Consider the following 27,801-nt stretch of genomic DNA (forward strand, 5'->3'; position numbering starts at 1 on the left):
CTCTGCTGGAATCGGGGGGTTATTACCCCTTACAGAGTGTCGCTATTCCCTCACTGCCCTCTGCTGGAATCGGGGGGTTATTACCCCTTACAGAGTGTCGCTATTCCCTCACTGCCCTCTGCTGGAATCGGGGGTTATTACCCCTTACAGAGTGTCGCTATTCCCTCACTGCCCTCTGCTGGAATCGGGGGGTTATTACCCCTTACAGAGTGTCGCTATTCCCTCACTGCCCTCTGCTGGAATCGGGGGGTTATTACCCCTTACAGAGTGTCGCTATTCCCTCACTGCCCTCTGCTGGAATCGGGGGGTTATTACCCCTTACAGAGTGTCGCTATTCCCTCACTGCCCTCTGCTGGAATCGGGGGGTTATTACCCCTTACAGAGTGTCGCTATTCCCTCACTGCCCTCTGCTGGAATCGGGGGTTATTACCCCTTACAGAGTGTCGCTATTCCCTCACTGCCCTCTGCTGGAATCGGGGGGTTATTACCCCTTACAGAGTGTCGCTATTCCCTCACTGCCCTCTGCTGGAATCGGGGGTTATTACCCCCTTACAGAGTGTCGCTATTCCCTCACTGCCCTCTGCTGGAATCGGGGGGTTATTACCCCTTACAGAGTGTCGCTATTCCCTCACTGCCCTCTGCTGGAATCGGGGGGTTATTACCCTTACAGAGTGTCGCTATTCCCTCACTGCCCTCTGCTGGAATCGGGGGGTTATTACCCCTTACAGAGTGTCGCTATTCCCTCACTGCCCTCTGCTGGAATCGGGGGGTTATTACCCCTTACAGAGTGTCGCTATTCCCTCACTGCCCTCTGCTGGAATCGGGGGGTTATTACCCCTTACAGAGTGTCGCTATTCCCTCACTGCCCTCTGCTGGAATCGGGGGGTTATTACCCCTTACAGAGTGTCGCTATTCCCTCACTGCCCTCTGCTGGAATCGGGGGGTTATTACCCCCTTACAGAGTGTCGCTATTCCCTCACTGCCCTCTGCTGGAATCGGGGGTTATTACCCCTTACAGAGTGTCGCTATTCCCTCACTGCCCTCTGCTGGAATCGGGGGGTTATTACCCCCTTACAGAGTGTCGCTATTCCCTCACTGCCCTCTGCTGGAATCGGGGGGTTATTACCCCTTACAGAGTGTCGCTATTCCCTCACTGCCCTCTGCTGGAATCGGGGGGTTATTACCCCTTACAGAGTGTCGCTATTCCCTCACTGCCCTCTGCTGGAATCGGGGGGTTATTACCCCTTACAGAGTGTCGCTATTCCCTCACTGCCCTCTGCTGGAATCGGGGGGTTATTACCCCTTACAGAGTGTCGCTATTCCCTCACTGCCCTCTGCTGGAATCGGGGGGTTATTACCCCTTACAGAGTGTCGCTATTCCCTCACTGCCCTCTGCTGGAATCGGGGGGTTATTACCCCCTTACAGAGTGTCGCTATTCCCTCACTGCCCTCTGCTGGAATCGGGGGGTTATTACCCCTTACAGAGTGTCGCTATTCCCTCACTGCCCTCTGCTGGAATCGGGGGTTATTACCCCTTACAGAGTGTCGCTATTCCCTCACTGCCCTCTGCTGGAATCGGGGGGTTATTACCCCTTACAGAGTGTCGCTATTCCCTCACTGCCCTCTGCTGGAATCGGGGGTTATTACCCCTTACAGAGTGTCGCTATTCCCTCACTGCCCTCTGCTGGAATCGGGGGGTTATTACCCCCTTACAGAGTGTCGCTATTCCCTCACTGCCCTCTGCTGGAATCGGGGGGTTATTACCCCTTACAGAGTGTCGCTATTCCCTCACTGCCCTCTGCTGGAATCGGGGGGTTATTACCCCCTTACAGAGTGTCGCTATTCCCTCACTGCCCTCTGCTGGAATCGGGGGGTTATTACCCCCTTACAGAGTGTCGCTATTCCTCACTGCCCTCTGCTGGAATCGGGGGGTTATTACCCCTTACAGAGTGTCGCTATTCCCTCACTGCCCTCTGCTGGAATCGGGGGTTATTACCCCTTACAGAGTGTCGCTATTCCCTCACTGCCCTCTGCTGGAATCGGGGGGTTATTACCCCTTACAGAGTGTCGCTATTCCCTCACTGCCCTCTGCTGGAATCGGGGGTTATTACCCCTTACAGGTGTCCTATTCCTCACTGCCCTCTGCTGGAATCGGGGGGTTATTACCCCTTACAGAGTGTCGCTATTCCCTCACTGCCCTCTGCTGGAATCGGGGGGTTATTACCCCTTACAGAGTGTCGCTATTCCCTCACTGCCCTCTGCTGGAATCGGGGGGTTATTACCCCCTTACAGAGTGTCGCTATTCCCTCACTGCCCTCTGCTGGAATCGGGGGTTATTACCCCCTTACAGAGTGTCGCTATTCCCTCACTGCCCTCTGCTGGAATCGGGGGTTATTACCCCCTTACAGAGTGTCGCTATTCCCTCACTGCCCTCTGCTGGAATCGGGGGGTTATTACCCCTTACAGAGTGTCGCTATTCCCTCACTGCCCTCTGCTGGAATCGGGGGGTTATTACCCCTTACAGAGTGTCGCTATTCCCTCACTGCCCTCTGCTGGAATCGGGGGGTTATTACCCCTTACAGAGTGTCGCTATTCCCTCACTGCCCTCTGCTGGAATCGGGGGGTTATTACCCCTTACAGAGTGTCGCTATTCCCTCACTGCCCTCTGCTGGAATCGGGGGGTTATTACCCCCTTACAGAGTGTCGCTATTCCCTCACTGCCCTCTGCTGGAATCGGGGGTTATTACCCCCTTACAGAGTGTCGCTATTCCCTCACTGCCCTCTGCTGGAATCGGGGGGTTATTACCCCCTTACAGAGTGTCGCTATTCCCTCACTGCCCTCTGCTGGAATCGGGGGGTTATTACCCCTTACAGAGTGTCGCTATTCCCTCACTGCCCTCTGCTGGAATCGGGGGGTTATTACCCCTTACAGAGTGTCGCTATTCCCTCACTGCCCTCTGCTGGAATCGGGGGTTATTACCCCTTACAGAGTGTCGCTATTCCCTCACTGCCCTCTGCTGGAATCGGGGGGTTATTACCCCTTACAGAGTGTCGCTATTCCCTCACTGCCCTCTGCTGGAATCGGGGGGTTATTACCCCTTACAGAGTGTCGCTATTCCCTCACTGCCCTCTGCTGGAATCGGGGGGTTATTACCCCTTACAGAGTGTCGCTATTCCCTCACTGCCCTCTGCTGGAATCGGGGGGTTATTACCCCCTTACAGAGTGTCGCTATTCCCTCACTGCCCTCTGCTGGAATCGGGGGTTATTACCCCCTTACAGAGTGTCGCTATTCCCTCACTGCCCTCTGCTGGAATCGGGGGGTTATTACCCCCTTACAGAGTGTCGCTATTCCCTCACTGCCCTCTGCTGGAATCGGGGGTTATTACCCCTTACAGAGTGTCGCTATTCCCTCACTGCCCTCTGCTGGAATCGGGGGGTTATTACCCCCTTACAGAGTGTCGCTATTCCCTCACTGCCCTCTGCTGGAATCGGGGGGTTATTACCCCTTACAGAGTGTCGCTATTCCCTCACTGCCCTCTGCTGGAATCGGGGGGTTATTACCCCTTACAGAGTGTCGCTATTCCCTCACTGCCCTCTGCTGGAATCGGGGGTTATTACCCCTTACAGAGTGTCGCTATTCCCTCACTGCCCTCTGCTGGAATCGGGGGGTTATTTACCCCCTTACAGAGTGTCGCTATTCCCTCACTGCCCTCTGCTGGAATCGGGGGGTTATTACCCCTTACAGAGTGTCGCTATTCCCTCACTGCCCTCTGCTGGAATCGGGGGGTTATTACCCCTTACAGAGTGTCGCTATTCCTCACTGCCCTCTGCTGGAATCGGGGGGTTATTACCCCTTACAGAGTGTCGCTATTCCCTCACTGCCCTCTGCTGGAATCGGGGGGGTTATTACCCCTTACAGAGTGTCGCTATTCCCTCACTGCCCTCTGCTGGAATCGGGGGTTATACCCCTACAGAGTGTCGCTATTCCCTCACTGCCCTCTGCTGGAATCGGGGGTTATTACCCCTTACAGAGTGTCGCTATTCCCTCACTGCCCTCTGCTGGAATCGGGGGTTATTACCCCCTTACAGAGTGTCGCTATTCCCTCACTGCCCTCTGCTGGAATCGGGGGGTTATTACCCCTTACAGAGTGTCGCTATTCCCTCACTGCCCTCTGCTGGAATCGGGGGGTTATTACCCCTTACAGAGTGTCGCTATTCCCTCACTGGCCCTCTGCTGGAATCGGGGGGTTATTACCCCTTACAGAGTGTCGGCTATTCCCTCACTGCCCTCTGCTGGAATCGGGGGTTAATTACCCCTTACAGAGTGTCGCTATTCCCTCACTGCCCTCTGCTTGGAATCGGGGGGTTATTACCCCTTACAGAGTGTCGCTATTCCCTCACTGCCTCTGCTGGAATCGGGGGGTTATTACCCTTACAGAGTGTCGCTATTCCCTCACTGCCCTCTGCTGGAATCGGGGGGTTATTACCCCCTTTAAAGAGGTGGGGTTCCCCCGCTTTTTTAAAATTCCGCTCACTGCCCTCTGCTGGAATCGGGGGGTTACTTACCCCCTTACAGACGTGTCGCTATTCCCCTCACTGCCCTCTGCTGGAATCGGGGGGTTATTACCCCTTACAGAGTGTCGCTATTCCCTCACTGCCCTCTGCTGGAATCGGGGTTATTACCCCTTACAGAGTGTCGCTATTCCCTCACTGCCCTCTGCTGGAATCGGGGGTTATTACCCCCTTACGAGTGTCCCGCTATTCCGCTCACTGCCCCTCTGCTGGATCGGGGGTTATTACCCCCCTTCAGAGTGTCGCTATTCCCTCACTGGCCCTCTGCTCGGAATCGGGGGGTTATTACCCTTACAGAGTGTCTGCTATATCCCTCACTGCCCTCTCTGGAATCGGGGGGTTATTACCCCTTACAGACGGTGTCGCTATTCCCTCAACATGGCCCTCTGCTGGAATCGGGGGGTTATTACCCCTTACAGAGTGTCGCTATTCCCCTCACTGCCTCTGCTGGAATCGGGAGGTTATCTACCCCCCTTACAGAGGTCCGGCTATTCCCTTCACTGCCCTCTGCTGGAATCGGGGGGTTATTACCCCTTACAGAGTGTCGCTATTCCCTCACTGCCCTCTGCTGGAATCGGGGGGTTATTACCCCTTACAAGAGTGTCGCTATTCCCTCACTGCCCTCTGCTGGAATCGGGGGTTATTACCCCTTACAGAGTGTCGCTATTCCCTCACTGCCCTCTGCTGGAATCGGGGGGTTATTACCCCTTACAGAGTGTCGCTATTCCCTCACTGCCCTCTGCTGGAATCGGGGTTATTACCCCTTACAGAGTGTCGCTATTCCCTCACTGCCCTCTGCTGGAATCGGGGGTTATTACCCCTTACAGAGTGTCGCTATTCCCTCACTGCCCTCTGCTGGAATCGGGGGTTATTACCCCTTACAGAGTGTCGCTATTCCCTCACTGCCCTCTGCTGGAATCGGGGTTATTACCCCTTACAGAGTGTCGCTATTCCCTCACTGCCTCTGCTGGATCGGGATTCCCTTGAGCATCCATGCCTGGGAGCGGGTTATCCCCTTACAGGTGTCGCATTCCTCACCTGCCCTCTGCTGGAATCGGGGGTTATTACCCCTTACAGAGTGTCCCGCTCAGCTCCGCTCACTGCCCCAGCTGCCCTGAATCTGGGGTTCTGAGCTGGTATCTGCACTGTTGAATAGGCCCTGCGATTAATACACTACAGCATCTCTCTCCTCCGCGCCAATGCAAAGTCTCGCTGATTTATCTGCATTGCTCGGCGGTGTTCCGTACTCGCCACCACCTGGACAGGGTGTCGTTACTGCAATGCCGCTCGGAGTCGTGGGGTGGGGTCCAAGATGTTCCCCCCAGCCCTCTGCTGGGGGGGTTTTACCCACTAGACGGAGGGGGTGGGTAGGTGTGTTCACCCCTGGGTCGAGTGCGAGTGTGGGGTGTCCCCCAATGCCTCCCACAACGCCACCTTGAGGGGTTTGGGTGCTGTCATCACCCTACAGGGTCAGCTTGCCCTCTACGCTGGAGGGGGGGTGGGGGGGGGGGGGTCGCGGCGGAGGGGGGTGGGGGGGCGGGGGGGGGGGCGGGGGCGGGGGTGGAGTGTGTCGCTCGCCTGGGGGGGGGTATTTCCCGGGGTGGGGCACTGGCTGGGATGGGGGGGTGGCATTCGTCAATGCGGGATGGGGGGGGGGGGCACCCCTGGGGCGAGGGGGGGGGGGGGGGGGGGGGGGGGGGCGGGGGGGGCGGGGGTGGCGGGGAGAAGAGTGGGCAGGGGGGGAGAGGGAGGAGAAGGGAGGCGGGTCAGAGACAGAAGGAGGAAAGGGAATCAAGGTGGGGGGCCACCAACGGCACCGGGGCAGTAGTGGGGGCGGGACTGGGAACACCACGACAGACAATGGGCGGGCGGCACACAGCCCACCACCCACGGCCATGGGGAGGGGGGGGACACCCCCACGGGGGGCACACAGGCACCACACCACCCACCCCACCCATGGGGGCACCACACCACACCCCCCATGGGCACACACCACACACACACCCTGAGGATCCCCCCAGTGGGAATAGCCAATAAGAAATTATGAAGCAAAGAGACACAATTTTGTCAAAAAGCAGAGAATTTATTTCAGGATTCCCCCCCCCCCCCCATTCCTGCCCTGGGGGCGCACCCCTCCCCCATATCTGGTAACTAGATTGGCTTTAATGCCCCACTAGGGGCAGTTCCTGGGTTCCGTTGCCCCAAACCTGCTGGCAGATCGGGGAGGAGCCTGTGGGGCGCAGTTTAGTGTGAGGGACATTGAATAAAAGATGAATTGTTTGGCTGTTCCCCATAAAGCACCGCAGCTTTCCCTTTCCCGGTCTGTGCAACAACCCCGATTCCCTGTAACAGTTAATGATAAGGACACGCCCCTCAGGCTCTGCCCCTCCCCTCATTGTACTGCTCTACCGCCCCGCCCACTCCTGCCTGGCCCCGCCCATCCCTGTGTATCAGCCATTACCGCTCATGTGATCACTTCATCAGTAACTTGGCAACCGGGGGACCGGAAGGAAGAATGTGAGTATTGGGGGGGGGGGCTGCACGTATATCCGGCTTAGTGTGTGTCAGGGTTACAGCTGCTGAGTGTGAGTGTGAGTGTGAGTGTGTGTATGTGTATGTGTATGTATGGGGGGGGGGGGCAGGTTGTTTGTGTAACATGTATTCCTTTCTATAAATTACAATTCAGCAGGAACAGCCCCCTAAGTTTGCCCATAGCCTGTACAGTGAGATACCATAAAACTATGGCACATAGGGATTCCCCTGTACTAAGCACAATTCAGCAGGAACAGCCCCCTAAGTTTGCCCATAGCCTGTACAGAGAGATACCATAAAACTATGGCACATAGGGAATTCCCCGTACTAAGCACAATTCAGCAGGAACAGCCCCCTAAGTTTGCCCATAGCCTGTAAGAGAGATACCATAAAACTATGGCACATAGGGATTCCCCTGTACTAAGCACAATTCAGCAGGAACAGCCCCCCTAAGTTTGCCCATAGCCTGTACAGAGAGATACCATAAAACTATGGCACATAGGGATTCCCCTGTACTAAGCACAATTCAGCAGGAACAGCCCCCTAAGTTTGCCCATAGCCTGTACAGAGAGATACCATAAAACTATGGCACATAGGGATTCCCCTGTAACTAAGCACAATTCAGCAGGAACAGCCCCCTAAGTTTGCCCATAGCCTGTACAGAGAGATACCATAAAACTATGGCACATAGGGATTCCCCTGTACTAAGCACAATTCAGCAGGAACAGCCCCCTAAGTTTGCCCATAGCCTGTACAGAGAGATACCATAAAACTATGGCACATAGGGATTCCCCTGTACTAAGCACAATTCAGCAGGAACAGCCCCCCTAAAGTTTGCCCATAGCCTGTACAGAGAGATTCCATAAAACTATGGCACATAGGGATTCCCCTGTACTAAGCACAATTCAGCAGGAACAGCCCCCTAAGTTTGGCTCATAGCCTGTACAGAGAGATACCATAAAACTATGGCACATAGGGATTCCCCTGTACTAAGCACAATTCAGCAGGAACAGCCCCCTAAGTTTGCCCATAGCCTGTACAGAGAGATACCATAAAACTATGGCACATAGGGATTCCCCTGTACTAAGCACAATTCAGCAGGAACAGCCCCCTAAGTTTGCCCATAGCCTGTACAGAGAGATACCATAAAACTATGGCACATAGGGATTCCCCTGTACTAAGCACAATTCAGCAGAAACAGCCCCCTAAGTTTGCTCATAGCCTGTACAGAGAGATACCATAAAACTATGGCACATAGGGATTCCCCTGTACTAAGCACAATTCAGCAGGGAACAGCCCCCTAAGTTTGCCCATAGCCTGTACAGAGAGATACCATAAAACTATGGCACATAGGGATTCCCCTGTACTAAGCACAATTCAGCAGGAACAGCCCCCTAAGTTTGCCCATAGCCTGTACAGAGAGATACCATAAAACTATGGCACATAGGGATTCCCCTGTACTAAGCACAATTCAGCAGGAACAGCCCCCTAAGTTTGCCCATAGCCTGTACAGAGAGATACCATAACACTATGGCACATAGGGATTCCCCTGTACTAAGCACAATTCAGCAGGAACAGCCCCCTAAGTTTGCCCATAGCCTGTACAGAGAGATACCATAAAACTATGGCACATAGGGATTCCCCTGTACTAAGCACAATTCAGCAGGAACAGCCCCCTAAGTTTGCCCATAGCCTGTACAGAGAGATACCATAAAACTATGGCACATAGGGATTCCCCTGTACTAAGCACAATTCAGCAGGAACAGCCCCCTAAGTTTGCCCATAGCCTGTACAGAGAGATACCATAACACTAAGGCACATAGGGACCCCCTGTACTTGCCAGTGACGTGATGTTGTTCCGTTACAGGCCGCACAACACGCAGCTCTACTCGGCCGTTCCTGCCACACGTTGGCCCATTATCTATTCAGCCGAATACAACATCACGTTCATTGGCCTCGAGAAGCTCCACCCCTTCGATTCTGGGAAATGGGGGAAGGTTATTGGATTTCTTCAGGGTGAGATGAGGTTCTGGGGTCTCCTGGAAGGGTTGGGGGGATCAGATGCATGGATCCATGGAACAGCTGTAGGTACTACGGGCGCCCAACCTGAACGCCATCAAAAATCTTGTTAGCAGGGTCCCCAAATCAAGCTTTTAGCCCTCTTCCTTGCCTGGCCCTTCTGATCATAGCCCAGTCTTCCCAGGTCATGCCCAGTGGCCAAAAGCCCTGCCCATTGCCCACCAAAGTCCTGCCCATGGCCCACCATAGCCCTGCCCATTGCCCACCAAAGCCCTGCCCATGGCCCACCATAGCCCTGCCCATGGCCCACCATAGCCCTGCCCATGGCCCATCATAGCCCTGCCCATTGCCCACCAAAGCCCTGCCCATTGCCCACCATAGCCCTGTCCATTGCCCACCAAAGCCCTGCCCATTGCCCACCATAGCCCTGCCCATTGCCCACCAAAGCCCTGCCCATTGCCCACTAAAGCCCTGCCCATGGCCCATCATAGCCCTGCCCATGGCCCATCATAGCCCTGCCCATTGCCCACTAAAGCCCTGCCCATTGCCCACTAAAGCCCTGCCCATGGCCCATCATAGCCCTGCCCATTGCCCACTAAAGCCCTGCCCATGGCCCACCATAGCCCTGCCCATTGCCCACCAAAGCCCTACCCATGGCCCACCATAGCCCTGCCCATTGCCCACCAAAGCCCTGCCCATGGCCCATCATAGCCCTGCCCATTGCCCACCAAAGCCCTGCACATTGCCCACCAAAGCCCTGCCCATGGCCCATCATAGCCCTGCCCATTGCCCACTAAAGCCCTGCCCATGGCCCATCATAGCCCTGCCCATTGCCCACTAAAGCCCTGCCCATTGCCCACCAAAGCCCTGCCCATGGCCCGCCATAGCCCTGCCCATGGCCCGCCATAGCCCTGCCCATGGCCCGCAACAGCCCCGCCCATGGCCCGCCAAAGTCCTGCCCATGGCCCGCCAAAGTCCTGCCCATGGCCCGCCAAAGTCCTGCCCATGGCCCGCCAAATTCCTGCCCATGGCCCACCACAGCCCTGCCCATGGCCCGCCAAAGCCCTTCCCATGGCCCACCATAGCCCCGCCCATGGCCCACCACAGCCCCGCCCATGGCCCACCACAGCCCCGCCCATGGCCCACCACAGCCCCGCCCATGGCCCACCACAGCCCCGCCCATTCTTGATGAAGCAGCACCAGTTTTGCAATCTGTAATTTGGTGCCATGAGATCTGCCCGGGCCCCGAGTCCGACCTGCACCCCAGTGATTGTGGCCCCAATGTTTGATATCAGAGCGACTAACAGGGAAGAAAGATACAGAATAGAGCGAAACTGAAGTCATTTCTTGGGTCAGTGACCCCGGTAACCAGGAAGGAGGGAGGAAGGCACAAGAGACACCCGGCGGTGAGACATCTAATCCCAGGTGGGGCAAATGTCTGGGTCTTATGTGATCTGTTAGGGGATCAAGTGAAACACGTAATAAGGAAGTAATTAGTGGAACAATAGAGAATGGAATCTCGATACCAGGAGGGGCCCCCCGGCGCTTGTACAGCAAGTCCAACCCATCTATAAACCAACGGTGGGGTCCCACCCTGAGAGTGGGGGGCTCACAGCTTTCACTTTATTGGTTTGAGCTGAATTGCAGCCAGGTACAAGTGAGAGTTAAGGTACAAGTGAGAGTTAAGGTACAAGTGAGAGTTAAGGCACAAGTGTCAGTTAAGGCACAAGTGTCAGTTAAGGTACAAGTGAGAGTTAAGGTACAAGTGAGAGTTAAGGCACAAGTGTCAGTTAAGGTACAAGTGAGAGTTAAGGCACAAGTGAGAGTTAAGGCACAAGTGTCAGTTAAGGCACAAGTGACAGTTAAGGTACAAGTGAGAGTTAAGGTACAAGTGAGAGTTAAGGCACAAGTGTCAGTTAAGGTACAAGTGAGAGTTAAGGCACAAGTGTCAGTTAAGGTACAAGTGAGAGTTAAGGTACAAGTGAGAGTTAAGGCACAAGTGTCAGTTAAGGTACAAGTGAGAGTTAAGGTACAAGTGAGAGTTAAGGTACAAGTGAGAGTTAAGGCACAAGTGTCAGTTAAGGTACAAGTGTCAGTTAAGGTACAAGTGTCAGTTAAGGCACAAGTGTCAGTTAAGGTACAAGTGAGAGTTAAGGTACAAGTGAGAGTTAAGGCACAAGTGTCAGTTAAGGCACAAGTGTCAGTTAAGGTACAAGTGAGAGTTAAGGTACAAGTGAGAGTTAAGGCACAAGTGTCAGTTAAGGTACAAGTGTCAGTTAAGGTACAAGTGAGAGTTAAGGTACAAGTGAGAGTTAAGGCACAAGTGTCAGTTAAGGCACAAGTGTCAGTTAAGGTACAAGTGAGAGTTAAGGTACAAGTGAGAGTTAAGGCACAAGTGTCAGTTAAGGTACAAGTGTCAGTTAAGGTACAAGTGTCAGTTAAGGTACAAGTGAGAGTTAAGGCACAAGTGTCAGTTAAGGTACAAGTGAGAGTTAAGGCACAAGTGTCAGTTAAGGTACAAGTGAGAGTTAAGGTACAAGTGAGAGTTAAGGCACAAGTGTCAGTTAAGGTACAAGTGTCAGTTAAGGTACAAGTGAGAGTTAAGGCACAAGTGTCAGTTAAGGTACAAGTGAGAGTTAAGGTACAAGTGAGAGTTAAGGCACAAGTGTCAGTTAAGGTACAAGTGAGAGTTAAGGTACAAGTGAGAGTTAAGGTACAAGTGTCAGTTAAGGCACAAGTGTCAGTTAAGGTACAAGTGTCAGTTAAGGTACAAGTGAGAGTTAAGGCACAAGTGAGAGTTAAGGTACAAGTGTCAGTTAAGGCACAAGTGAGAGTTAAGGCACAAGTGAGAGTTAAGGTACAAGTGTCAGTTAAGGCACAAGTGTCAGTTAAGGTACAAGTGTCAGTTAAGGTACAAGTGAGAGTTAAGGCACAAGTGAGAGTTAAGGTACAAGTGTCAGTTAAGGCACAAGTGAGAGTTAAGGCACAAGTGAGAGTTAAGGTACAAGTGTCAGTTAAGGTACAAGTGAGAGTTAAGGCACAAGTGTCAGTTAAGGTACAAGTGTCAGTTAAGGTACAAGTGTCAGTTAAGGTACAAGTGTCAGTTAAGGTACAAGTGAGAGTTAAGGTATAAGTGAGAGTTAAGGCACAAGTGTCAGTTAAGGCACAAGTGTCAGTTAAGGTACAAGTGAGAGTTAAGGCACAAGTGAGAGTTAAGGCACAAGTGAGAGTTAAGGTACAAGTGTCAGTTAAGGCACAAGTGAGAGTTAAGGCACAAGTGTCAGTTAAGGCACAAGTGAGAGTTAAGGTACAAGTGTCAGTTAAGGTACAAGTGTCAGTTAAGGTACAAGTGAGAGTTAAGGCACAAGTGAGAGTTAAGGCACAAGTGAGAGTTAAGGTACAAGTGTCAGTTAAGGCACAAGTGTCAGTTAAGGCACAAGTGAGAGTTAAGGCACAAGTGAGAGTTAAGGTACAAGTGTCAGTTAAGGTACAAGTGTCAGTTAAGGCACAAGTGTCAGTTAAGGCACAAGTGAGAGTTAAGGCACAAGTGAGAGTTAAGGTACAAGTGTCAGTTAAGGTACAAGTGTCAGTTAAGGTACAAGTGTCAGTTAAGGCACAAGTGAGAGTTAAGGTACAAGTGTCAGTTAAGGCACAAGTGTCAGTTAAGGTACAAGTGTCAGTTAAGGCACAAGTGAGAGTTAAGGCACAAGTGAGAGTTAAGGTACAAGTGTCAGTTAAGGTACAAGTGAGAGTTAAGGTACAAGTGTCAGTTAAGGTACAAGTGTCAGTTAAGGCACAAGTGAGAGTTAAGGTACAAGTGTCAGTTAAGGCACAAGTGTCAGTTAAGGTACAAGTGTCAGTTAAGGTACAAGTGTCAGTTAAGGCACAAGTGAGAGTTAAGGCACAAGTGAGAGTTAAGGTACAAGTGAGAGTTAAGGCACAAGTGAGAGTTAAGGTACAAGTGAGAGTTAAGGTACAAGTGTCAGTTAAGGTACAAGTGTCAGTTAAGGTACAAGTGAGAGTTAAGGCACAAGTGAGAGTTAAGGTACAAGTGAGAGTTAAGGCACAAGTGAGAGTTAAGGTACAAGTGTCAGTTAAGGCACAAGTGTCAGTTAAGGCACAAGTGTCAGTTAAGGTACAAGTGTCAGTTAAGGTACAAGTGAGAGTTGAGGCACAAGTGTCAGTTAAGGTACAAGTGTCAGTTAAGGCACAAGTGAGAGTTAAGGCACAAGTGAGAGTTAAGGCACAAGTGAGAGTTAAGGTACAAGTGTCAGTTAAGGTACAAGTGTCAGTTAAGGTACAAGTGAGAGTTAAGGCACAAGTGTCAGTTAAGGCACAAGTGTCAGTTAAGGCACAAGTGTCAGTTAAGGCACAAGTGAGAGTTAAGGCACAAGTGTCAGTTAAGGCACAAGTGTCAGTTAAGGTACAAGTGTCAGTTAAGGCACAAGTGAGAGTTAAGGCACAAGTGTCAGTTAAGGCACAAGTGTCAGTTAAGGCACAAGTGTCAGTTAAGGCACAAGTGTCAGTTAAGGTACAAGTGTCAGTTAAGGCACAAGTGTCAGTTAAGGCACAAGTGTCAGTTAAGGCACAAGTGTCAGTTAAGGCACAAGTGTCAGTTAAGGTACAAGTGTCAGTTAAGGCACAAGTGAGAGTTAAGGCACAAGTGTCAGTTAAGGTACAAGTGTCAGTTAAGGCACAAGTGAGAGTTAAGGCACAAGTGAGAGTTAAGGCACAAGTGTCAGTTAAGGTACAAGTGTCAGTTAAGGTACAAGTGTCAGTTAAGGCACAAGTGAGAGTTAAGGCACAAGTGTCAGTTAAGGCACAAGTGTCAGTTAAGGTACAAGTGTCAGTTAAGGTACAAGTGTCAGTTAAGGCACAAGTGAGAGTTGAGGCACAAGTGTCAGTTAAGGTACAAGTGTCAGTTAAGGCACAAGTGAGAGTTAAGGCACAAGTGAGAGTTAAGGCACAAGTGAGAGTTAAGGCACAAGTGACAGTCCCTAGTCTCCCATAGTGACAGACCCAGGCAGTCTCACAGTCTCGAGGTGATGGTGACAGTCCTATTAGGCGCCAGGATCAGTGGAGCTTTTGCGCTCGTTATGCAAATGATATTAGTGACCCCTCCCCCTCTCAGTATCATCTCACTTTGCCCTCTCTTTGCCCTTACAGAGGAGAAGTTGGTCACAGAGGAGACCCTGGTACCCGCCATAGAGGCTAAAGAGGAGGATCTGCTGGTGGCGCATACACGCCGGTACCTCAATAAACTGAAGGTGCCACCGACCCACTCACCCTGTCATTAACTGCACTGCTTCCCTACTGTCCCCATCTTGTCCTACTGTCTCCATCTTGCCCCACTGTCCCCATCTTGCCCTACTGTCCCCATCTTGTCCTACTGTCCCCATCTTGTCCTACTGTCCCCATCTTGCCCTACTGTCCCCATCTTGTCCTACTGTCCCCATCTTGTCCTACTGTCCCCATCTTGTCCTACTGTCTCCATCTTGCCCCACTGTCCCCATCTTGCCCTACTGTCCCCATCTTGTCCTACTGTCCCCATCTTGTCCTACTGTCCCCATCTTGTCCTACTGTCCCCATCTTGCCCTACTGTCTCCATCTTGTCCTACTGTCCCCATCTTGTCCTACTGTCTCCATCTTGCCCTACTGTCTCCATCTTGCCCCACTGTCCCCATCTTGCCCTACTGTCTCCATCTTGCCCTACTGTCCCCATCTTGCCCTACTGTCTCCATCTTGCCCCACTGTCTCCATCTTGTCCTACTGTCTCCATCTTGCCCTACTGTCTCCATCTTGTCCTACTGTCTCCATCTTGTCCTACTGTCTCCATCTTGCCCTACTGTCCCCATCTTGCCCTACTGTCTCCATCTTGTCCTACTGTCTCCATCTTGTCTTACTGTCTCCATCTTGTCCTACTGTCTCCATCTTGCCCCACTGTCCCCATCTTGTCCTACTGTCTCCATCTTGCCCTACTGTCCCCATCTTGCCCTACTGTCCCCATCTTGCCCTACTGTCTCCATCTTGCCCTACTGTCCCCATCTTGCCCTACTGTCTCCATCTTGCCCTACTGTCTCCATCTTGCCCCACTGTCTCCATCTTGTCCTACTGTCCCCATCTTGCCCTACTGTCTCCATCTTGCCCCACTGTCTCCATCTTGTCCTACTGTCTCCATCTTGCCCTACTGTCCCCATCTTGCCCTACTGTCTCCATCTTGCCCTACTGTCCCCATCTTGCCCTACTGTCTCCATCTTGTCCTACTGTCTCCATCTTGTCCTACTGTCTCCATCTTGCCCTACTGTCTCCATCTTGTCCTACTGTCTCCATCTTGCCCTACTGTCCCCATCTTGTCCTACTGTCCCCATCTTGTCCTACTGTCCCCATCTTGTCCTACTGTCCCCATCTTGTTCTACTGTCTTCATCTTGCCCTACTGTCTCCATCTTGCCCTACTGTCTCCATCTTGTTCTACTGTCTTCATCTTGTCCTACTGTCTCCATCTTGCCCTACTGTCTCCATCTTGTCCTACTGTCTCCATCTTGCCCTACTGTCCCCATCTTGTCCTACTGTCCCCATCTTGTCCTACTGTCCCCATCTTGTCCTACTGTCCCCATCTTGTCCTACTGTCCCCATCTTGTTCTACTGTCTTCATCTTGCCCTACTGTCTCCATCTTGCCCTACTGTCCCCATCTTGTTCTACTGTCTTCATCTTGCCCTACTGTCTCCATCTTGCCCTACTGTCTCCATCTTGTTCTACTGTCTCCATCTTGCCCTACTGTCTCCATCTTGCCCTACTGTCTCCATCTTGCCCTGCTGTCTCCATCTTGTCCTGCTGTCTCCATCTTGCCCTACTGTCTCCATCTTGCCCTACAGTCTCCATCTTGCCCTACTGTCCCCATCTTGTTCTACTGTCCCCATCTTGCCCTACTGTCTCCATCTTGTCCTACTGTCCCCATCTTGCCCTACTGTCTCCATCTTGCCCTACTGTCTCCATCTTGCCCTACTGTCTCCATCTTGGCCCAGTAACTATGATCTCTATTGGAGCACTGATAGCGTAAGAAAACCAAACAAATCCAAGGAAATTTCCAAAATGACAAATCTATACAGTGACTGCCAGTAAGAAAGATGGTGGTGATGGGACTGAAGGAAGCACAAATAGTGACATAACTGAGTAATCCGTTAAGGGGCAGATAGTTACCCCCATATATAATAAAAGGCACTGAATTTGCCCAGTAGCAGTAACCCATAGCAACCAATAAGATGTTTGCTTTTAAACAGGTGAGCAGTAAATGCTTCTTGCTGATTGGTTGCTATGGGTTACTGCCCCTGGGGCAAATTCAGTGCCTTTGGAACATCACCAAATTCATATCCTCAGTCTGGGGCAGGAGGGGCAGGAGGGCCTGGGGGGGGGGGACCCGGGAATGATGCCATAAAAGGACACTGACAGTTCTGTCTGCAAATGAATAAAGGGCAATTACATAACATGTTTAACTCTGAGCCATAGAGACTGTGGGCAGAGAGTATCGGTGCCGGGGCCTGTCTGTCCTGCTGAGAATTAAGGAAATAAACAGAACAATCATTCTGCATACGGGGCAAATGGGTCAGATTTGGACTCAAACTTCCCCATCATTCTGCTGCTTGTAAGGGTTTGTCTGATCCCCCCCATTGTAAGCAGCAGTCCTGCCCTGCTTTATGGCTGAGATTCTAGCTATCTGTATAACAGAGCATTCTGTCACAGTGGCACAGATCCTATCTGATCCCCCCATTGTAAGCAGCAGTCCTGCCCTGCTTTATGGCTGAGATTCTAGCTATCTGTATAACAGAGCATTCTGTCACAGTGACACAGATCCTATCTGATCCCCCCATTGTAAGCAGCAGTCCTGCCCTGCTTTATGGCTGAGATTCTAGCTATCTGTATAACAGAGCATTCTGTCACAGTGGCACAGATCCTATCTGATCCCCCCATTGTAAGCAGCAGTCCTGCCCTGCTTTATGGCTGAGATTCTAGCTATCTGTATAACAGAGCATTCTGTCACAGTGGCACAGATCCTATCTGATCCCCCCATTGTAAGCAGCAGTCCTGCCCTGCTTTATGGCTGAGATTCTAGCTATCTGTATAACAGAGCATTCTGTCACAGTGGCACAGATCCTATCCCCCCCATTGTAAGCAGCAGTCCTGCCCTGCTTTATGGCTGAGATTCTAGCTATCTGTATAACAGAGCATTCTGTCACAGTGGCACAGATCCTATCTGATCCCCCCATTGTAAGCAGCAGTCCTGCCCTGCTTTATGGCTGAGATTCTAGCTATCTGTATAACAGAGCATTCTGTCACAGTGGCACAGATCCTATCTGATCCCCCCCATTGTAAGCAGCAGTCCTGCCCTGCTTTATGGCTGAGATTCTAGCTATCTGTATAACAGAGCATTCTGTCACAGTGGCACAGATCCTATCTGATCCCCCCATTGTAAGCAGCAGTCCTGCCCTGCTTTATGGCTGAGATTCTAGCTATCTGTATAACAGAGCATTCTGTCACAGTGGCACAGATCCTATCTGATCCCCCCCATTGTAAGCAGCAGTCCTGCCCTGCTTTATGGCTGAGATTCTAGCTATCTGTATAACAGAGCATTCTGTCACAGTGGCACAGATACTATCTGATCCCCCCATTGTAAGCAGCAGTCCTGCCCTGCTTTATGGCTGAGATTCTAGCTATCTGTATAACAGAGCATTCTGTCACAGTGGCACAGATCCTATCTGATCCCCCCCATTGTAAGCAGCAGTCCTGCCCTGCTTTATGGCTGAGATTCTAGCTATCTGTATAACAGAGCATTCTGTCACAGTGGCACAGATCCTATCTGATCCCCCCCATTGTAAGCAGCAGTCCTGCCCTGCTTTATGGCTGAGATTCTAGCTATCTGTATAACAGAGCATTCTGTCACAGTGGCACAGATCCTATCTGATCCCCCCATTGTAAGCAGCAGTCCTGCCCTGCTTTATGGCTGAGATTCTAGCTATCTGTATAACAGAGCATTCTGTCACAGTGGCACAGATCCTATCTGATCCCCCCCATTGTAAGCAGCAGTCCTGCCCTGCTTTATGGCTGAGATTCTAGCTATCTGTATAACAGAGCATTCTGTCACAGTGGCACAGATCCTATCTGATCCCCCCCATTGTAAGCAGCAGTCCTGCCCTGCTTTATGGCTGAGATTCTAGCTATCTGTATAACAGAGCATTCTGTCACAGTGGCACAGATCCTATCTGATCCCCCCCATTGTAAGCAGCAGTCCTGCCCTGCTTTATGGCTGAGATTCTAGCTATCTGTATAACAGAGCATTCTGTCACAGTGGCACAGATCCTATCTGATCCCCCCATTGTAAGCAGCAGTCCTGCCCTGCTTTATGGCTGAGATTCTAGCTATCTGTATAACAGAGCATTCTGTCACAGTGGCACAGATCCTATCTGATCCCCCCCCCCATTGTAAGCAGCAGTCCTGCCCTGCTTTATGGCTGAGATTCTAGCTATCTGTATAACAGAGCATTCTGTCACAGTGGCACAGATCCTATCTGATCCCCCATTGTAAGCAGCAGTCCTGCCCTGCTTTATGGCTGAGATTCTAGCTATCTGTATAACAGAGCATTCTGTCACAGTGGCACAGATCCTATCCCCCCCATTGTAAGCAGCAGTCCTGCCCTGCTTTATGGCTGAGATTCTAGCTATCTGTATAACAGAGCATTCTGTCACAGTGGCACAGATCCTATCTGATCCCCCCATTGTAAGCAGCAGTCCTGCCCTGCTTTATGGCTGAGATTCTAGCTATCTGTATAACAGAGCATTCTGTCACAGTGGCACAGATCCTATCTGATCCCCCCCCCCCATTGTAAGCAGCAGTCCTGCCCTGCTTTATGGCTGAGACTCTAGCTATCTGTATAACAGAGCATTGTGTAATATTGGCATTTAGGGTGCTGGGAGTTGTGCACACAACACATACAGTATATATACAATACAATGTAAGTGTCATTTATTGTACTATGTGCCACTAAGATTTCTTATTTTGCATTTTAGTGGTCTTACGTGGTGGCCACAATCACCGAGATCCCCCCACTCTTCCTGCTCCCCAATTTTCTTGTCCAACGCAAAGTCCTCAAACCGCTGAGGTTCCAGACGGGAGGCACCATCATGGTGAGTGGGACTCAGACAGGATTTGATAGGATCAGCTCCTCATATAGACTCACTAGGCACTTCTATGTGCCAATAAACTCGTGTCAGCCTCTAGCGCCCCCTACAGGATGAATACCCACGGAAGCTGTTCCTGTCTGTTTGTATATGTCTTTTTATGTGTTTATATATATATATTAGGGATGCAACAAATCCATTATTTTTGGTTCGGCCGAATATCTATATATATATGATATAATGAATAAAGTGCCCCCTATTGTAAAATATAAGGATATTGTAAGTCACCTCAGAGTTCCATGACCTGTATAAATGCCTTCGGCCTCGTGCTTTTATACAGGTCATGGAACTCCGAGGTGACATACAATATCCTTATATTTTACAACAGGGGGCACTTTACTAATTATACTATACAAGTTTTGAGTGAGTCATGTGACAGAAATGACATCACTAAACTCCGATTCTAACTGATGACATCACTGAGCACCGTTTATAAGGATATAATTTACAGTTCGGTCCCATAGGGAAATGACCCAACTGTATATTATATATATAAATCCCAAACTGAATCCTGGATTCGCTGTGTCCCTAACCCTAACGACTTGAATAAATGGGGTGCTAAACTGAACCCCCACACTTGCAGCCCCTCGTTAGTACAACATTACACTGCTGCCCACCAACAGGACTCCCAGAGCCCACAGTCCCACCCGTTCCGCCCCCAAACCAGTGTATTTATCCTGAATGAGATGGGGCGTCACTATGGGTATTTATCGGGGTGCTCTGTCCCCCCATTGGCAGAATATCTCCAATTCCCTCAGCAAAATGTTTCCTTATTAAAACAGAAATAACAGGTTTGTTCCTTTTCTCAGGCCGGAAAGCTGGCGATGGAGAGGGGGTGGGCAATCAATGTGGGTAAGTGGCGCCTTTCATTGGCCCAACTCATTTGGCCGATTTCTCTAGATGCCCATGTATTGTACAGCGCTGCGGAATATGTGGGTGCTCTCATGACATCATAATGTAATAATGTCTGTACTTCCTGTTTGGCCCCAGGTGGCGGCTTCCATCACTGTTCCGGCGACAGAGGCGGAGGATTCTGTGCGTACGCCGATATCACGTTGGCCATTAAGGTACCAGGGTGCCGTGCCAGGCAGAGGGTATCCCCTGTCCATTCCCAATGGGGCAAGAAGGCTGGCAAGTCTCCGAGTCTGGGGCGCAGAGTTGGTGTTAGGGGCAGAAAATCAGATAATTGCACAAGGAACATAATCTTAAATGTTACCAATCCTCCCTATACAACTGTCAGACTTACAGGCCTGTAACTCCCTGGTTGAGAATGTTATTCCCTTCTAAGTACTGGAATTTCACCAGTTTTCCTCCAATCAATAGGTACCGTACCTCTCGTAAGGGGGCGGGGTCTGAAAAATTCTAGTTCCCAGTTCCCCTCATAAATATTCTGCCTCTCCGGTGATTAGGAGCAATTCAGGGAATGTATTGGCTATTGGTTGCCAGGGTAACCGATTGATGCTAGATCTATGTTTTTGTATTATTTATGTTCCTTGTTAGTCCCACAGCTCCAGCTATTGAACCCTCTATTACTGTGTCCCCCAGTACTGAACAGGAATGTTAGGAAGAGAGCCCCCTAGGGAATGGGAAGGGTATTGCATGGCTGACAGATTTGTCCCTTATGTTTCTTCTTTCTTTTTGTCCCCATTTTCAGTTTCTGTTTGAGCGAGTGGAAGGGGTATCAAAGGCCACCATTATAGACCTGGATGCCCATCAGGTACCGGCTGCGTGTTGGCATGTCCGTCTGTCTGTCTGGCCATAAGATATGTATCACGTATGGGGGGGTCATCCAACAATCCGGCGAGTCAGGGAAAGGGCGGGTTATTTGTGCTGCGGTTCCGTAATCGCCCCGTTCTGCTTGTAGGGAAATGGGCACGAAAGGGACTTCATGGAGGACAAGCGAGTGTATATCATGGATGTGTATAACCGGCACATTTACCCCGGGGATCACAGCGCCAAACGTAAGCACCGAGTTTCCTTTTATTTCTTCTCTGTCGGATAAATATTCTGTGTTATGTGCCCCCCCCACTCCTGTCTCCCCCACTGTGTTACCCACCGGCCCCTGTCCCCCCTATTGTGTTACCCGCCGGCCCCTGTCCCCCCTACTGTGTTACCCGCCGGCCCCTGTCCCCCCTACTGTGTTACCCGCCGACCCCTGTCTCCCCCACTGTGTTACCCGCCGGCCCCTGTCTCCCCCACTGTGTTACCCGCCGGCCCCTGTCCCCCCTATTGTGTTACCCGCCGGCCCCTGTCCCCCCTACTGTGTTACCCACCGGCCCCTGTCCCCCCTACTGTGTTACCCGCCGACCCCTGTCTCCCCCACTGTGTTACCCGCCGGCCCCTGTCTCCCCCACTGTGTTACCCGCCGGCCCCTGTCCCCCCCTACTGTGTTACCCGCCGGCCCCTGTCCCCCCTACTGTGTTACCCGCCGGCCCCTGTCCCCCCTACTGTGTTACCCGCCGGCCCCTGTCTCCCCTACTGTGTTACCCACCGGCCCCTGTCTCCCCACTGTGTTACCCGCCGGCCCCTGTCCCCCCTACTGTGTTACCCACCGGCCCCTGTCTCCCCCACTGTGTTACCCGCCGGCCCCTGTCCCCCCTACTGTGTTACCCGCCGGCCCCTGTCCCCCCTACTGTGTTACCCGCCGGCCCCTGTCCCCCCTACTGTGTTACCCACTGGCCCCTGTCCCCCCTACTGTGTTACCCGCCGGCCCCTGTCCCCCCTACTGTGTTACCCGCCGGCCCCTGTCCCCCCTACTGTGTTACCCACCGGCCCCTGTCCCCCCTACTGTGTTACCCGCCGGCCCCTGTCTCCCCCACTGTCTTACACAATGGTCCCTGTCTCCCCCACTTTGTTACCCACCGGCCCCTGTCCCCCCTACTGTGTTACCCGCCGGCCCCTGTCTCCCCCACTGTCTTACACAATGGTCCCTGTCTCCCCCACTTTGTTACCCACTGGCCCCTGTCTCCCCTACTGTGTTACCCACTGGCCCCTGGCCCCCCTACTGTGTTACCCACTGGCCCCTGTCTCCCCTACTGTGTTACCCACCGGCTGCTGTCTCCCCCACTGTGTTACCCACCGGCCCCTGTCTCCCCCACTGTGTTACCCACCGGCTGCTGTCTCCCCCACTGTGTTACCCACCGGCCCCTGTCTCCCCCACTGTGTTACCCACCGGCTGCTGTCTCCCCCACTGTGTTACCCACCGGCCCCTGTCTCCCCCACTGTGTTACCCACCGGCCCCTGTCTCCCCCAGTCTGTTACCCACCAGCCCCTGTCTCCCCCTACTGTGTTACCCACCGGCCCCTGTCCCCCCCACTGTGTTACCCACCGGCCCCTGTCTCCCCCACTGTGTTACCCGCCGGCCCCTGTCTCCCCCAGTCTGTTACCCACCGGCCCCTGTCTCCCCCTACTGTGTTACCCACCGGCCCCTGTCCCCCCCACTGTGTTACCCACCGGCCCCTGTCTCCCCCACTGTGTTACCCCACCGGCCCCTGTCTCCCCCACTGTGTTACCCGCCGGCCCCTGTCTCCCCCACTGTGTTACCCGCCGGCCCCTGTCTCCCCCACTGTGTTACCCGCCGGCCCCTGTCTCCCCCACTGTGTTACCCACAGGCCCCTGTCTCCCCCACTGTGTTACCCACAGGCCCCTGTCTCCCCCACTGTGTTACCCACCGGCCCCTGTCTCCCCCACTGTGTTACCCACCGGCCCCTGTCTCCCCCACTGTGTTACCCACTGGCCCCCCTACTGTGTTACCCGCCGGCCCCTGTCTCCCCCACTGTGTTACCCACCGGCCCCCTGTCTCCCCCACTGTGTTACCCGCCGGCCCCTGTCTCCCCCACTGTGTTACCCGCCGGCCCCTGTCTCCCCCACTGTGTTACCCACCGGCCCCTGTCTCCCCCACTGTGTTACCCACCGGCCCCTGTCTCCCCCACTGTGTTACCCACCGCCCCTGTCTCCCCCACTGTGTTACACACTGGCCCCTGGCCCCCCTACTGTGTTACCCACCGGCCCCTGTCTCCCCCACTGTGTTACCCACCGGCCCCTGTCTCCCCCACTGTGTTACCCACCGGCCCCTGTCTCCCCCACTGTGTTACCCACCGGCCCCTGTCTCCCCCACTGTGTTACCCACCGGCCCCTGTCTCCCCCACTGTGTTACCCACCGGCCCCTGTCTCCCCCACTGTGTTACCTACCGGCCCCTGTCTCCCCCACTGTGTTACACACTGGCCCCTGGCCCCCCTACTGTGTTACCCACCGGCCCCTGTCTCCCCCACTGTGTTACCCACCGGCCCCTGTCTCCCCCACTGTGTTACCCACCGGCCCCTGTCTCCCCCACTGTGTTACCCACCGGCCCCTGTCTCCCCCACTGTGTTACCCACCGGCCCCTGTCTCCCCCACTGTGTTACCCACCGGCCCCTGTCTCCCCCACTGTGTTACCCACCGCCCCTGTCTCCCCCACTGTGTTACCCGCCGGCCCCTGTCCCCCCTACTGTGTTACCCACCGGCCCCTGTCTCCCCCACTGTGTTACCCACCGGCCCCTGTCTCCCCCACTGTGTTACCCGCCAGCCCCTGTCCCCCCTACTGTGTTACCCACCGGCCCCTGTCTCCCCCACTGTGTTACCCGCCGGCCCCTGTCTCCCCCACTGTGTTACCCACCGGCCCCTGTCTCCCCCACTGTGTTACACACCGGCCCCTGTCTCCCCCACTGTGTTACACACTGGCCCCAGTCCCCCCCACTGTCTCCCCCACTGTGTTACCCACCGGCCCCTGTCCCCCCCACTGTGTTACCCACCGGCCCCTGTCTCCCCCCCACCCACCGGCTTTTCCTGTATGGAAATAAAGGGAATATCGTGAGTGTGAGTGGATGTAGCTGAGAGGAGGGCACCTATGACTGTGAATGTGCACCCATGGGAGCAGTTTGTGACAGCAGTGCTTGTGCCCAGGGGCAATCAGGCGGAAGGTGGAGTTGGACTGGGGGACAGAAGACAAGGAATATCTGAATAAAGTGGAGACGCACGTGAGGGGGGCCCTGAATGAGGAGCGGCCGGACATCATTGTATACAACGCGGGGACTGATATCCTGGATGGGGACCCTCTTGGGGGCCTCTCTATATCCCCCCAAGTAAGTAAGGAGCAGGGAAGATTAAGGCCATGGAATCCCCAATACATTTATAACCCCCCCCCCCCCCCCACATATATATATAAGGGACATTGTTACTTTAATGGTTTATTCTAAAGGGCCTTCAGTAAGATAAACCCCCCTATGTAATAAAAGGCACTAAGGGGCGGGAGCACTAACCAACAGCAACCAATAAGATGCTTGCTTTTAAACAGGTGACCATTAAATGCTTCCTGCTGATTGGTTGCTATGGGTTACTGCTCCTGGGCAAACGTAATGCCTTTTATTACATAACCCCAAAAAATTTGACACTTCCTGCCGGTTATTAACCCATTAATATCCTTTCATAACCATTCAGGGCATCGTTAAACGGGACGAGATCGTATTCGCCGTCGCTAGGAGTCAGCGCATTCCTATTCTAATGGTGACGTCGGGCGGGTACCAGAAGCGCACGGCGCGGATCATTGCCGATTCCATTCTGAACCTGCACAGCCTGGGCCTGATTGGCCAATCGGCAGCGGAGACCTAAGCGCCAGGGTGGCGCCGAAGCACTAAAGTCTTTAACCCAAGGGGCAAGATATTATATATAGGGGGGGGGGTTAATCTACCCCAGGATCATTGTGGCAATAATTTTACTACTGTATCATATTTTAATGTCTTAAGGGCAATACTGTATGTATTACTGTACTTATAGGGGTGCGGTGCAATCAGCTGGGGGTTCAGTGGGGTGCATGCAGTGACAGATGGGGGGATCCCAGCCCCCAGCTAATGATGGAAAATGCTTTCATGATTAATTTATTGAGTTTTAACCCCCCTGCGCCTTCATCTGGAGGAAAACGGCTGCTTCTTATACTGATTATATGGGAATACTTTGAGACCAGTGCCAAGGCTGGGGGATGTGTTTATTGTAGTTCAACTACAACTTGATCACATCTCCAGCGGAACCACTTATTGACTCTTATAGAGTTCTCGTTAGGCCGCCCGTGCTTCTTGTTCATTGGCTGCTGCCATATTTGGGCCTCGGAGTCCATAACAGCCCAGAGGGAGGCAAAAGGGCAAATATTATTTATATTTTAACACTTTAGTACAAAGCAAAGATAGTAGAGCAACTACAGCATCCTTGTGGGGCTCACCGGGCAAATGTGCACCCATAGCAACCAATCAGTGATTAGATTGTCCCAGGCAGCTGCAGGTAGAACAATGAAAGCAAACTTCTGATTGGTTGCCGTGGGTTACTGCCTAGGTGCAAATTTGCCCAGTGTTTATAAATGACCCCCCTGTGTCTTTAAAGCACCAGCAAAACCCCTTTTGCACCTTCACCCAGAGAATAAGGATAAACAATTTCTCCTCTGCTCAAGGATTCATGAAACACAGATGCCCAGAAGGACAAACTTGCCAGATTTGTGCATCAGAATGTGAAGAACTGGAGTTTTAGGGTGCAACACCCCAAGTCAATGCTCTGTTCTAAAGGAAATGGATAAAGGACACAATGAAACAATGAGGAGCCAAGATAAACAACCCGATCCTACGCACAGCAATGAGTATGAATGAATGGAATTCCAAGCAGTGAGATGAAATGTTTCTTGGCTGTGGAACAGAAGGGTGTGGGGCAGTTCAGTTGGGGGTAATTACCTATTCACTGTACAGTGATGCCCCCAAGGAACGCCAGGGCCACCACCTTAGATGGGAATCTGCCTGTGACTAGGGTAGAGCAGAAACAACACTTGCCCAATGGGAGTCACATCTGCTATCAGTTAAAGTTTTACTGAATTATCAAGGACAACAAGTGCCAAATTAATGGAGGAGACCTCTCCGACCCCTCGTTTGCTTAGCGGAAGTTACCCCCCCATGTTTTGGACTTACCCCCAGGGTTCATCTGCCCACTGGGAGGTATCAAGGTATCGCTATGAGCAGAAACTCTCTGCGGGAACCCAATTCTCTCTGGCTAATGCCCCCACTCACACAACTGCCCCCCATGGAATTCTCCGGCTTCTCGTGGGAACAGAGATTTCTTTCTGATAAAGAGACCTTCACAAAACCCTTGTTGCCCAGTTGGTGGCCATATTTGGCTCGGGATCAGTTGGTTGCCGGACCCTGTATGGATTCTATAGTTCTGCCATTGGCTGATTGGTTTTGATACAAAGACGCAGGGGGTGGGGTTATAACCATCCACATTTTGTCTGTTAAAATCCTAATTGTGTCTTATCTTTATCCTTGTGTGTAATATTTATTTCTGTGCCTATTTACTCACTGTTTGGCACTCACATTTGCACTTAATATATATGTTGGGCTCTAATCAAAATCTGATTAAAATTGGTGTCTGAAATATAGAAATATGTATTTAATGGACATAATAAATGTACCAACTGCTCTTTAATTCTGTGGTTTTATACACAAAGTTCACTTTGGACTGTACATTAGTACCTGGGGGGAACTGCGCCACAATATACAGCTCAGGGAACTCTGAGTATCACTCATGTATTATAAGGGGTAATGTACCCCCTACTGTAAATGATAAGGATATTAGCAGTCACTGAGGGGTTCTGTGCCCCCCATATAAAGGCACAAGGCTGCAGGCTGAGTTATACAGGGAACTCTGAGTATCACTCATGTATTATAAGGGATACTGTACCCCCTACTGTAAATGATAAGGATATTAGCAGTCACTGAGGGGTTCTGTGCCCCCCATATAAAGGCACAAGGCTGCAGGCTGAGTTATACAGGGAACTCTGAGTATCACTCATGTATTATAAGGGATAATGTACCCCCTACTGTAAATGATAAGGATATTAGCAGTCACTGAGGGGTTCTGTGACCCCCATATAAAGGCACAAGGCTGCAGGCTGAGTTATACAGGGAACTCTGAGTATCACTCATGTATTATAGGGATAATGTACCCCCTACTGTAAATGATAAGGATATTAGCAGTCACTGAGGGGTTCTGTGCCCCCCATATAAAGGCACAAGGCTGCAGGCTGAGTTATACAGGGAACTCTGAGTATCACTCATGTATTATAAGGGATAATGTACCCCCTACTGTAAATGATAAGGATATTAGCAGTCACTGAGGGGTTCTGTGCCCCCCATATAAAGGCACAAGGCTGCAGGCTGAGTTATACAGGGAACTCTGAGTATCACTCATGTATTATAAGGGATAATGTACCCCCTACTGTAAATGATAAGGATATTAGCAGTCACTGAGGGGTTCTGTGCCCCCCATATAAAGGCACAAGGCTGCAGGCTGAGTTATACAGGGAACTCTGAGTATCACTCATGTATTATAAGGGATAATGTACCCCCTACTGTAAATGATAAGGATATTAGCAGT

General features: G+C 52.0%; 1 protein-coding gene across 1 annotated transcript; it reads left to right on the forward strand.

Annotated features, from left to right (window-relative positions):
* Positions 1–7,008: 7,008 nt before the first annotated feature.
* hdac11 (histone deacetylase 11) lies at positions 7,009–26,850 on the forward strand. The gene is made up of 10 exons (XM_031901293.1): positions 7,009–7,090; positions 8,973–9,121; positions 14,291–14,391; positions 19,185–19,301; positions 20,165–20,207; positions 20,346–20,422; positions 21,010–21,072; positions 21,220–21,316; positions 24,298–24,476; positions 24,832–26,850. Coding segments are annotated over exons 1-10 (999 nt in total). The 5' UTR covers positions 7,009–7,088; the 3' UTR covers positions 25,003–26,850.
* Positions 26,851–27,801: the final 951 nt, after the last annotated feature.

The sequence above is a fragment of the Xenopus tropicalis genome, chromosome 4 (assembly GCF_000004195.4).
Source record: "Xenopus tropicalis strain Nigerian chromosome 4, UCB_Xtro_10.0, whole genome shotgun sequence".
Lineage (NCBI taxonomy): Eukaryota > Metazoa > Chordata > Amphibia > Anura > Pipidae > Xenopus > Xenopus tropicalis.

What these genes read in the sequence shown, in the direction of transcription:
- hdac11 (XM_031901293.1), top strand. An exon ending in TAGACCTGGATGCCCATCAG is followed by an intron (nt 21,073 to 21,219) that starts GTACCGGCTGCG and finishes TTCTGCTTGTAG; the next exon opens with GGAAATGGGCACGAAAGGGA. An exon ending in GCCTCTCTATATCCCCCCAA is followed by an intron (nt 24,477 to 24,831) that starts GTAAGTAAGGAG and finishes ATAACCATTCAG; the next exon opens with GGCATCGTTAAACGGGACGA.